The sequence below is a fragment of the Typopeltis vanoorti genome, chromosome 3 (genome assembly GCF_054136105.1).
Source record: "Typopeltis vanoorti isolate ZY-2024b chromosome 3, IOZ_Tvanoo_1.0, whole genome shotgun sequence".
NCBI lineage: Eukaryota > Metazoa > Arthropoda > Arachnida > Uropygi > Thelyphonidae > Typopeltis > Typopeltis vanoorti.
This window is the reverse complement of record NC_143551.1, coordinates 61406171-61418628: the sequence shown is the minus strand read 5'-3', so window position 1 is coordinate 61418628 and position 12458 is coordinate 61406171. Positions and strand designations below refer to the sequence as shown.

Below are 12458 nucleotides of genomic sequence, written 5' to 3'. Positions count from 1 at the left end.
GTTTATGTAATCACCCCCAATCAATAACATTTTTCTGTACTAGTTTTTTTTTTTATTCCCCTGTTTATTTAAAAGTTTTACCTTTTTATGCAGCTTAAGTACAGAAATAGCATCGCTGTATTTCGTGATTTCTATGTATTTCTTCTATACCTTGTTTTAAAAATTCTAGGATAACTCAGGTTTAATGGAGGTATAAATATTTTAAAGTCCAAATAAAGAGAGGCCTGTCAGGAAGTGGTTACTCTCATGCATGAATCTTGAATGGGTGACAAATCCAAGGAATATCATTATTAGATATATGAAGAGCCAAAGGCTTCAATTCGGCGACATATGACTTGTTAAGGGATATTACATCCGATATCGTTTCTTAGCCGAATAAGAAACTCAAAGAGTTTCATGCCAAATATAGTAGAAACTATATAAAGTTCGGCGATTCCAAGCGTAAGCAAATACCTGGATACTGCAGCAACTGACCCTTAAGGTAGTGCAAGCTGAGGCAACTCATGTCTAAGGTGGAGCAAGCTCCGATCACTATTCTTGATATTTACCCATAATGTGAACTTAGCTCCTAGGAGCTGTATTACTGTTCTACATTATGAGAGAAGGTCACTACCCAGACCGGTTTCAACCTTTATTGAGGTCTCATCAGTGAGTAGGTAGACCTAGTTAATATCAAGTTTGTAGCGAACAGAACTTACAACCCTTCTATGAATATTGCCGAGAGGTGTCCTAATAAATTATTAGATATATGAAGATACAGCTCCTAGGAGCTAAGTTCACATTATGGGTAAATATCAAGAATAGTGATCGGAGCTTGCTCCACCTTAGACACAAGTTGTCTCAGCTTGCACTACCTTAAGGGTCAGTTGCTGCAGTATCCAGGTATTTGCTTACGCTTGGAATCGCTGAACTTTATATAGTTTCTACTATATTCGGCATGAAACTCTTTGAGTTTCTTATTTGGCTAAGAAACGATATGGGATGTAATATCCCTTAACAAGGAATCTCAATTCAAATATCTGTTGGATGCCCTTTATTATTCTATGAAATGTACATTCTCAACTATGGGATGCCTTGTAAACAGCATGGCTAAAGATCTCTGAAGATCACACGAGTTTTGAGACAGATTACAGGAGTGAACAGATGGAATCAGTGGAGAATCATATTAAAAATTAGGATATTAGTAAAAGAACTTGACATTATTAACATTCAAGAATGTGCAAGCAGAGCTAATCAAAGAATGTTTATTTAAACAGAATAGAAAATGAAAGACTAACATAGAGTAAGACCAAGGTATAAGTAGATTGATGAGTTAGAATTACTTTAGGAGATTTGAGTGTAAGAATTGATAAAATCACAGACCAGATAAATAATCAACCTGTGGAGGAAAATTGTTGATTGGAAACTAGAAGTAAAATACCGGTATCCCTTGATTAATGCAATTAATTAATCACTTGGTGTTACCACGTATATCAAAATCGCGCTAATCAAATGTAATAACCAATGATAAAATTTACAATTCGTCCATGATCGATTACTTTATTAATTTGTTTTATATGGTACTCTTTTATGCAAAGTAAATGTTTAATAAATGCTTGCACCTAGTTACTACAATTTTTTATCAAAAAAGTTATCAAGAGTCGTTTGAACAGTTTTAGTTTTTTTCTTAGCATAAATTCTACGATAACAAGCATTCTTCGATTAACATCTGGATCCATATCCATTACTTGCTGTTTATGCAATTCTAAACTGCGAAATATTCCATCCAGTTCTTTGATTGTTATCTCATTTGGAACCTCATCTTCATATTCCATTCGTTGTCTTCATATGCATGTTGTTGGTCAAGAAGATCGTTATCACTGAAATCTTTTGAATGTGAATCCAATAATTCTTTAACGTCTTCTGCATCAACACCATGAAAACCAAGGTATTTACCAATTGCAATGATTTCTTCGACCGCATTGTTCACAGGATTTTGAAACCCACCTAAATCATTAGTGCATTCTGGCAAAAGGTTTTTCCAAACAGCTCTCATGCAGCTAGGCACTTGCTGCCACGAGTCATGAATGTTTTAAGTTGCACATTGAATTTAAAATTCTTGGAGCGTAAAAAAGATTACAGTTAGCATATCCACTCTCCAGCCAAAAAACTGCAAGCTCGAATCCTGCCGTGGGCATGGATGTTTGTTTGTGAAAATACTAGTGGTGGTTGTGGTCGGTGGTAGATGGCATTGGTGTAGATGATGTAGGCAGTTATGGTTGGTGGAGTGGTGGAGACTGAGAGTTGTAGAGTAGGTACCCTCCCTCAACGAGGCTTTGGACTCCCTGGAGGCGTTATTATTATTATTACGGGAGACTCCAGGGAGTCCTTAGACTCATCGAGGGAGGCCCTAAACATCATGTCCACACAACTATTCGACATTCTCACAGTATCTATCATACCTTGCCTTGAACTCACTCACTGTCATAGCACCCACAACAGACTCTGGCGGCTTATTTCACTCATTTACCACTCTAAAAGTAAAGAACCCAGCTCTAACACCCTTGCTAACCACACTCTTGCCCAGCTTCCATAGATGTCCCCTAGTTCTCTCACCACCAGTCCTGATCTCAAAAATATCCTCTGAATTAATCCTATAAAAACCCTTCAGCAATTTGAATGTCTCAATCATATCTTCCCTTTTCCTCCTATCAACCAATTTCTGCAACCCACAAATCTTCAACTTGTTCTCATAAGGTTCATTCCATAGACCTGCTATCATCTTGGTCACTTGCCTCTGGATCCTCTCCACCTCTTTCCCATCAAGAAGAAACCTAGGTGACTAAATCTGGGCACAGTAGTCGAGATGAGGTCTTATCAAGGCTCGGTACAGAGGAACAATAACTTGCTTGTCTCTGCTCGTCAAAGTATTTTTCAACAACCAAGTGAGTGAGTTGATGAGTTGATTTAGCCACTTTTGCAATGTGCCCTCTAAACTTCATCTCCCTATCCACCAACACTCCCAAGTCCCTGGCCTCATCAATCTGCTGGAGTGCAGTTCCACCAATGTGGAATACTGCTGCTAATCTTTTTGCCCCAAAATGCATAACCTTACATTTTGTCACATTAAATTGACATCCATTTTCCTTAGCCCCGAACTCCAATCTATCCAAATCATCCTGCAAAATTTTGACATCATGTGCATTCACTATTGCCCTACCCTACTTTGCATCATCAGCGAACAAATGAACTGTTCCTCTTAGATCCTTCCCTATATCGTTAATGAACAAATTAAACAGCAGTGGTCCAAGAACAGAACCCTGCGGCACACCACTAGTCACAGGCCTTCTTTTGGACTCTACTCCTGAATAAACTACTCTCTGATATCTCTCCATCAACCACCCACCTATCCATCTCACCAACCCTATGTCCATTCCCATATGTTGCAGTTTACGGATTAGAATTCCATGTGGTATCCTGTCAAAGGCAGCCAGGTCCAGCACTATCACTGTAAACCCATTACCCTTATCCTGTTCAGCCGTCACTGTGTTTATAAAACTTGAACAAGTTACTAAGGCATGATCTACCCTTCACAAAGCCATGCTGTCCCCCGTACAGTATCTCATTTTCATCAATCCATTCCTATATTTTTCCCTTGACTACTTTCCCCAAGACCTTGACAACGACTCCTGATATGCTGATCGGTCGGTAATTTGCAACAGTAATCTTGGATCCTCCTTTATGCAGTGGAACTATTTTCCCCTTCTTCCACACCTTCGGGATTAAACCAGACCCGAGACTCAGATTAAACAACATGGTCAAGGGCACTGATAATTCTTTAGCCGCTTCACGTAAGACCCGTGCCGGTATACCATCCAATCCCACACATGTATTCACATTAAGGTTCTGTAATAGACTATTCATCTCCACTTCATTCATCACAATTCTCATATAAACTAATGGTTCCTTCATTCTTTCAATGTCACCACCTGGATGATATACTCTTGCAAAGTGCTCACTTAGTAATTCCACTATATCGACTGATTCAGCGACCTCCTTACCATCGGCATTCCTTAAAATCATTCTGCTGTGTACAGTTTTTTTTTTTTTTTTTTTTGCTTGCAGCATATTGAAAGAACTGCTTGGGATTCTCTTTAGCTTGCATAGCTAGTTTCCTTTCATAATCCGCTTTTGCTTTTCTTACCACACTCGTTACCCTTCTGGCCTGCGCTTTATACCGTTCGTGTTCCTGCAGGTCACCTTTCTCTTTAAATTCCCTCCACAGTTGTTTCTTTTTTTGCAGCTCAAGCTTAATAGTGTTATTCATCCATTTAACCCCTACTTGTTTTACTATTCGGACCCTAGGTGTACAATCAGCCATAACCTCCTGTAAATGCTCCTTGACCACTTCCCATGTTCTATCGACATCCAGCCCTTGCAGTTTTACATGCCATAGCACTAAACCAAGCAATCTCCTAAGCTTGTCATACTTGCCAGCACGGTAATTCCACATATACCCTGTCTTAATCGAAAATTCCACACCTTTACCCACCTCCCAGGTCTTTTGATCACTCTCACAGATAGGTGGCAACATGACATGATCATATTCATTACAGTCAAATTCTCAGATGCTATTACCAGGTCAAGCACTCTCAAACCCCTAGTATTTTTAATTACATGCTGTCTCAGATAGTTATCCCTTAATAATTGAATAAAATCCAGTTCCTTCCTCACATGTGTCCTCTCCTCCTTCCAATCAATGTTAATAGTTGAAATCCACCATAATAATTATCCTCCTTCCACTCATTTCATCAATTTGTATATGCATACTATCTTCACCATCTGGTCTATAGCAGCACCCATCTGTATATTTTGTTCTGCCAGTCTCAATCTTACACCATATAGCCTCAAATGAGCTCTTTTCACTATCCTGCAATATAACTTCAATTCTCCTTGGCTGCAGTTCATCAGCTATCATCAATAACACTCCTCCCCCCCATTTTATTCTCTCTGTCCCTCCTAAACACACTATAATCTACACATTCTGTCCCACTAACTATATCATCTTCCGTTAGCCATGTTTCACTAATGCCAATAACCTGTGGCCAGGAAGAGCCAACCAAGGCCAAAAATTCTTCCTTCTTGTTCCTAATACTCCTGGAATTAGTACACATGAAATGCAGAGCTCCCTTTGTCCTACCCCTCTCTTGATGCGTTATTCTAACTATCCCATTCCGATTACTTGTCCTTTGTACTGGCTCGGGTACATTATATACATTCTTACACTCAACTGTCTCACTGATGTCTGCATATCCACTCTCCCCCCCCCTCCTTGGTAGTTCTAGTTTCCCTGGTTCTGCACATCCATTTTTCACTGCAACACTTTTTCCAGTCTCCGCACACCAAATCCATCCAAATGCAGGCCATCCATCTTGTATAAATCCTTTTGCCTATCAAACTCATTCCACACCACACAGTCTGCATAACCTGCACATAAAGTCATTTGCGATTATGACCCTCCTCCTAAACTCCTCTCTGCATAGTGAGTCTGTCACTCTTTTCTTTCGCTATCTTTAACAATAATTTCAAGTCCTCTCATAAAAAATTTATCTCCTTTCAATTCATTCATACCCGCCACTACTATCAGTTCTTTCACCCTCTGTTTTGCACTCTAATACTCTCACTTATATCCTTAAATTTTGCACCCGGTAAGTATGATTTAGTTAAACTCCCGTTATATAATAATAATAATCGCATTTTCTACCGTTGTTGTTTCTATTACCTTTCAAAATGTCTTTTTAAGAAAATAAGCTTTGAAAGTCACAATGATGCTCGTGTCCATGGGATGTAGCAATGATGTATTTGGTGTAAAAAATAAAACTTTCACATTCTCGCACAGATCATTAAGAGAATTTGGATGAAAAAATTTACGAAGAACATAATTTGTGAATTCAGCAGAACAATTTTAGCTTGTAATATACCCATTTTAATGCTTAATGGGAGGAATGACGTCATCATGCTCACAACTTTCTTTCTCTTGACCAGGAAACACTCCTCGAGTTTCATGTTTTTGCGTGGTAAATTTAAAGGCATGTTAATTAAAACTCTTGCCACGTATATAAAGGGATTGTTGCAATTAATTTCGCTGCATTAATCAAATCCTGCTTTAAGCAAAACTGTGTTAAGCAAGAGATACCTGTATTGTGCTACTATCATATCTGGAACATCCCTTGTGGGTGTATACCAGAAAATGATACATTGAAAAATATGAAATCTTTCAACGGGTAACATTACAAATGGTTATCAATTTTCATCAGTTTAAAAATCTTTCTGAAAGCTTATATTGCTTATTTTGTCCTGCAAGTTCCACACAGGGAATTCACGTATAGTTTATATATTAGCTTTCTTGAATTTTTTTTTATTTTTCTTGCATTAATGCTTATTAAATATTGCAGCATTTACCAGCATTGAAGTTAAATCAAGCTGACCTTCTGGACGTGTTTCAAGGTATTAAGTTTTTACCTTTGGAGCGTGGTGCTTTTTTGAAGATTCAATGCTTCATCAATCTTCTGGAAGCTACATTAAGGTAAAAGTTAACCTTGTAATAAATCTTATTTACATAAACAATAACATTTTGAAAATATTTCGGAATTTATTCTAAAATTAAACACGTATGAATATTTTATTTTGTCAGTGTTTGAAAATATTTATGATGAAGGTAATATTTGAAAATACAAAATGTGTATATTTATTTTTCAGCCAAATCAAACACTCAGTTTTCTTGTTTAATGATCAGTTGGCATGGTAAGTGTTATTTCATTAAATTCTTAATTAAGGACAAAAATTATGCAAAAGGAGAAGTCAAATTGTGGTGTGTGTGAATTACAAGAATGCATGAATTACTCCATTAGAGAAAAATAAAACTGCATGGTGTACTGCATATTTCATGTGCATGTTTAGTTTCTGTTCTATTTAACCTTATTGATTTACTGTTGTTTACAATTAAGGTGCTAAATAAGTATTGATGCTGTATTTCAGCATCAATACTTATTTAGCACCTGTAAATTGCCAGCACCTTCTTCTTTTGATACTATCTGTTCACTTATCTAATTTTTTCTCAGTAATCTCATATCTGCTTTCTCTAGTCTTTGATCAACTGCTTTAATTATAATAAATTTAGTTTAATCCTTTATCCAAGTGTATGCAAACAAAGTTTGTGCCTGAAGTACTGAAGTGAGAGCTTGGTCCACCTTTACTACGAGTTGCCTCAGTCCTGAAGTACTTCAGGCACAAATTTTGTTTGCATACACTTGGATAAAGGATTAAACTAAATTTATTATAGTCTAACCAAGTGGAAAATAAACTTCCAACTGCTTTAATTCTAATCCAAATTTGAGATCTGTAGCTTAAAATTGGCTTGAACACAGTATGCTAGTTTAGTTTTGTCTAATTTCTCCCTTATTCCATATGAATTTATTTAATGGATCCTCACCTACCAGCATAATTTCTTCTGTTGTCCATTTCCTATTCGATGTACTGTTTCCTTGCATGTTAAGCTCCCTGGCCTGTCATAGCTGAGTAACTTAGCTTATTTGAAACAGTTGATGCATTGATCATCATCATTATGCACATCAAGGATTTAGGCCTAGCCTGGTCTGTTCCAACCTTAGAAGTCATTGTTGAATCGTTTAAGAGGATGTCTTGGTTTTCTTTTCCCTAATAGCTTGTACTTTAAGGCTTGTTCTGGTATGTGATCTTTCTATTTTCCTTCTTTGAATGTGTTCCATCCATTTATGTTTATATTTTTTAATTTTTTCTATTATTGATTCTTGGTTAATTCTTTCATAATTTCTTCATTGCTTTTGTGATCAAATAGAGTATACTTTGCAGTTTTTCTCATAAACTTCATTTCTGCTGTTATTAATCTTTGTTTGTCTTTTTGTTTTATTGTCCAGATTTCACTTCCTTGCAATAAGACTGGTAGGACTAATGTATTGTATACTTTTAGTCTGGTTTGGCCTGTGTAGCTCATTGGAAGTGGCGCTTGGTCTCTCGAAGTTTTGACTTAAATTCAAGTCTGGTCACCGACTGGAGGAACTTTTTCTAAGCCTTTCTTCCACCTGTTCCCGAATTAGTCGATCTCTGGAACAGGCAAGCGGGTTTTTCCTCCCGGAAACTCGGGGTGTTTCATCCCTTAAACTCAAGAAAATCGACTGTAGTACCCACATTATTTCAGACAGTGACATATCTTGTTAGGGTTAGATACCAAGAGATGGCAGCACTTGTTGGCCAGCCTCTTCATCGGTGGCTGCTATAATTAGTGATAGACATGGGCCAGCTATCTCTGATTGGCTACTGGTGGAGATTGAACTGCCCACTCAGTCTTTAAAAGCTAGATAGGGTATAAAGGCCTCACCTACTCTCTATAAGGGAATAAAAGGCATTAGCTGGTTTGATTTTGATGTTTTAAAAATTTTTTTTTAATTTTTAAAGATTTTGAGTTAAAAAAAAAAGACCCTGAAGAAGATCAAGATCTAAGTGGATTGATGCAATTAAGTGTCTAGAATACTGAAATATAAGAACTGGAAGTATTGGACAAATAGATTAATCTGATGGAAGATTGTTGATAAGAGGTTATTGATAATGTAAACCTAATCATGAGTGCTAATCAGCATTCTCTATACCCCCTTGAGGTACATATCAGGAATTTGATGATAATGCTGGCTGCATAAGCGTTATTTGCTTTGGCCAGAATTCTAATCAACCCACTTGAAATTTTAGAAATGAAGTAAGAATTAATGTATGTCATGAACTGTTGGACTAGAAAATTGTTTATTTAAAAAAAAAAAAAAAAAAAAAAATCAAGAGCTTAAGTAAGAGCAAGATTTGCTAGTATTTTATGCTATAGTGCATATTGATGGTTTCTGTTGAACAATATCTTTAGCATACCTGCTAATCTGCATGCATGATTTTTGACATGGTTATAACTTAATATAATTTGGTTTTGCTTTGGTATTTGGTTGATTTTGCATGTTTTCCAGATATTTGGTTTTGATCAAATCAATAGAAATATTTGCATACTGAAGCAGAAAAATTCCTGTTATGTGCATCATAGCAAATGCAACAAATCAGGAAAAGCCTTCCCTTATCTTGCACCACTTCATCCAAAGGCTACATTTGATACAGGCACTTTCTTTGATGTATATATTTTAGTCTATATTATGCAGTCTAAAAATATTGAAAAAGAGGACAGTTTGGCCATAATAAAAAAGCAGTATTTGGAAGTTTTGTTTTACGAAGATACAAAATTTGCAAAATGTAAAATATGCAAACGACAAAATATCTTTGACACAGGAAAAAGGAAATGCATATCTAGGATTAATCATGTAAAAACACCAGCATTGCAATGAATTTGTGAAGCAAACTGAAATATCAAACCACAATTCAAAAACAAGTATGCAGTCAGAATCTAAAGTAAATCCACCAAAACAGCAAATGTTATTTGATGTTAACAAATAATTCAAAAAAAAATAATAATATGTATATATGCAATATATGCAAACAGGCAAATGTAGGCTTATCCCAAAAACAGCAACAAATTTCTTTTCCTATATTATTATTATATCACACCTCCAGGAAATCCAAAGACTCATCAAGGGAGGGCATCAACTCTACAACTCTTCGTCTCACTACTCCACCAACCATCATCTAACACCAATGCTATCTACCGCCTACTACCACCACTAGTGCTTTCACAGACAATTACAAACATCCATGCCCACGGCGGGATTCGAACCCGCAGCCTTTTGGCTGGAGAGCGGATACGCTAACCACTCGGCCAACCAGGCCAGGTTGACCAAGTATCATAATTCATAATAGACATAAATATCGTAATTTATTGTGAATTCATTTTGATTAATAATTCCATTAATATTTGTATTTTGTTATTTGAGGAAATAAGTGAAATATTTGCTCTGATTTTTTATGCTGTATTATTTTATTTAAATAAATAAATTAAAAAAATTTTATTTAAAAAAATTTTTAAAAAAAATTGAAAATTTGGTGAAAAGAGCAAAGCTAATAATAATGACAAATATCTGTTCGATTTCTGCTCAGGACATGGACTGGTTATTACTAACACCATGTTCCAACATGAAAATGTGCACAAATTCACATGGAGAGAAGAGGCTAGGAATAAGAAAAGTCTCATTGACTATGCTATTGTTGATAGTGATGTTTTCTCCCTGGTGCAGGACACCAGAGTGTACAGAGGATTTGAAATTGGAAGTGATCACTATTTAGTCTTGAGCAGGATAAAATTGATTTCATATTGAAAAGAATAACATGTAAGAAAGTTTTAAAGCGAATAAAAGTTGAGCAGCTCTCAGATGTGAACTGTAGACTAAAATACAGAAAGATTATTGAAAAGAAAATGAAAGAGTTTGAGAACAGGAATCAAGCCTTGGAGATTCAGTAGCAAACTCTGAAGAAAACATTGATTCTGCCAGAGAGGCATGTGGTGAGGTTATCTGTAAAGATAAAAAAATCAGAACTCCCTGGTGGACACAGGAAGTTAAAGAGGCAGTGAAGGAAAAGAAGAAAGCATACCAAAAGTTCCTGTCAAATAAGTCAGCTTGTGCTCTTAGACAAATGCAAGAATGCTAAACACTGTGTAAAACTAGCTAAACAAAAGTTATGGGAAGACTTTGGCAAGAATATAGAAAATAAATATCAAGAAAGTGGCAAAATATTCTGGAGGTTGTTGAAGAAGCTTAGGAATGGAGGAAAGAGTGCTGTAAAAGGAGTTAGAGATGATAAAGGTGACATGAAAACAGGAGAAAAAGATATCCTTGAAGTATGGAGTAATTACTTTGAAAAACTGCTAAATGAAACAAGCAGTGATGACAGCACAGTGATAAAAAAACACTGACCAGGCATGCAGTCAGGAATACATATCCATACTTGAAGTAGAAAAAGCCATCAAAGGCTTGAAATGTGGAAAGGCAGCAGGAGTAGATGATATTTGACCAGAAATGCTGAAGTATGGTGGTATAAAAGTCTTACAGTGGCTGCACTGCATAGTTCAGAAAGCCTGGACAGAGGGATGAATTCCCGATGATTGGAGTAGAGCTCTCATAGTACCAATATATAAAAAGGGAAATAAAACTGAATGTGAGAATTACAGAGGTATTTCCATACTGAGTGTTCCTGGCAAGATCTATGCAAGTATACTTGAGAAACGGTTGAGAAGAATTGTGGAAGAAAAGCTTGGTGAAGAACAAGCTGGATTCAGGCCAAATAGAGGCTGTCAGGATCAGATCTTCACTTTACGACAAATAGTCGAGAAAGCCTGGGAATATAACAAAGATCTGTATTTAAGTTTTGTCGATTTGGAAAAGGCATATGACAAGGTGCCAAGAGAGAAGCTATTCAATACGCTGCAGTTATATGGTGTCAATGGGGCATTATATCAAGCAATACTTAGTCTTTATTTGAGTTGTAAGTCAGCAGTTAGAATTGAAGGAAGTACAGGAAGATGGTTTAATGTTAAATCTGGTGTGAGACAAGGATGTAACATTATCCCCTCTGTTATTCATTATCTATATGGATCACATTATGAAGGAAAGTGGTATTAAACCTGATATCAAAATTGGAGATGTTAATGTCAGCTCTTTGCTTTATGCGGATGATGTTATACTTCTGAATAAATCCACTACAAGTCTGCAAGATTCTCTGACTAAATTGAATAGCTGTTATAATAGATATGGTATGAAGGTCAGCAATAAAAAGACAGACAATGAAAATAGGCAGAATCATTGAAAATGTCAACTGTGTTGTGAATGGAGAACCTGTGGAACAAGTAAAACATTTCAGCTACTTAGGCATGATTTTTACTGAAGATGATAAATTAAATATAGAAATAGACAACATAATCAGCAAAGCTGGTATGGTGGGTAGTCAGTTGAATTAATTCATATGGAATAAGAGAGAAATTAGTTGGAACACTAAATTAGCCGTATACAAGAGAGTGTTCAAACCAGTTTTAACTTATGGATCTGAGAGCTGGGTCAGAAGTAAAACACTTGACCAAAGACTAGAGACCGCAGATATGAGAGTCCTGAGAAAGATTAGAGGCATGAACAGATGGCATCAATGGCAATATCATATTAAAAATGAGGATATTAGGAAAGAACTTGACATTGTCAGCATCCAGGAATGCATTAGCAGAGCTAATCTCAGGTGGTATGGTCATTTAAATAGAATGGGAGAGGAAAGATTACCAAAACAAGTGTTCTCTGCCAGGTTGGCAACAAAACGACCCAGAGGAAGACTACGATATAGGTGGATTGATACGGTACAAAGTGCCTTAGACGATAGAAATATAAGATCTGATGATGTTGGAGTCTTGACAAGTAACAGACTGATTTGGAGGAAAATTGTAGATAGGAAGTTAGTAATGATGTAATTTTTTCATGTAG

General features: G+C 36.4%; 1 protein-coding gene across 1 annotated transcript in view; it reads left to right on the top strand.

Moving 5' to 3' along the window:
- The window catches only part of Ccz1 (vacuolar fusion protein CCZ1), a 173409-nt gene that overhangs the window by 82330 nt on the left and 78621 nt on the right, over positions 1 to 12458 (top strand). Inside the window, exons 6-7 of the mRNA XM_090415643.1 lie at positions 6435 to 6565; positions 6739 to 6783. Coding sequence (XP_090271769.1) covers positions 6435 to 6565; positions 6739 to 6783 — 176 coding nt within the window. The remainder of the gene's footprint in view (positions 1 to 6434; positions 6566 to 6738; positions 6784 to 12458) is intronic.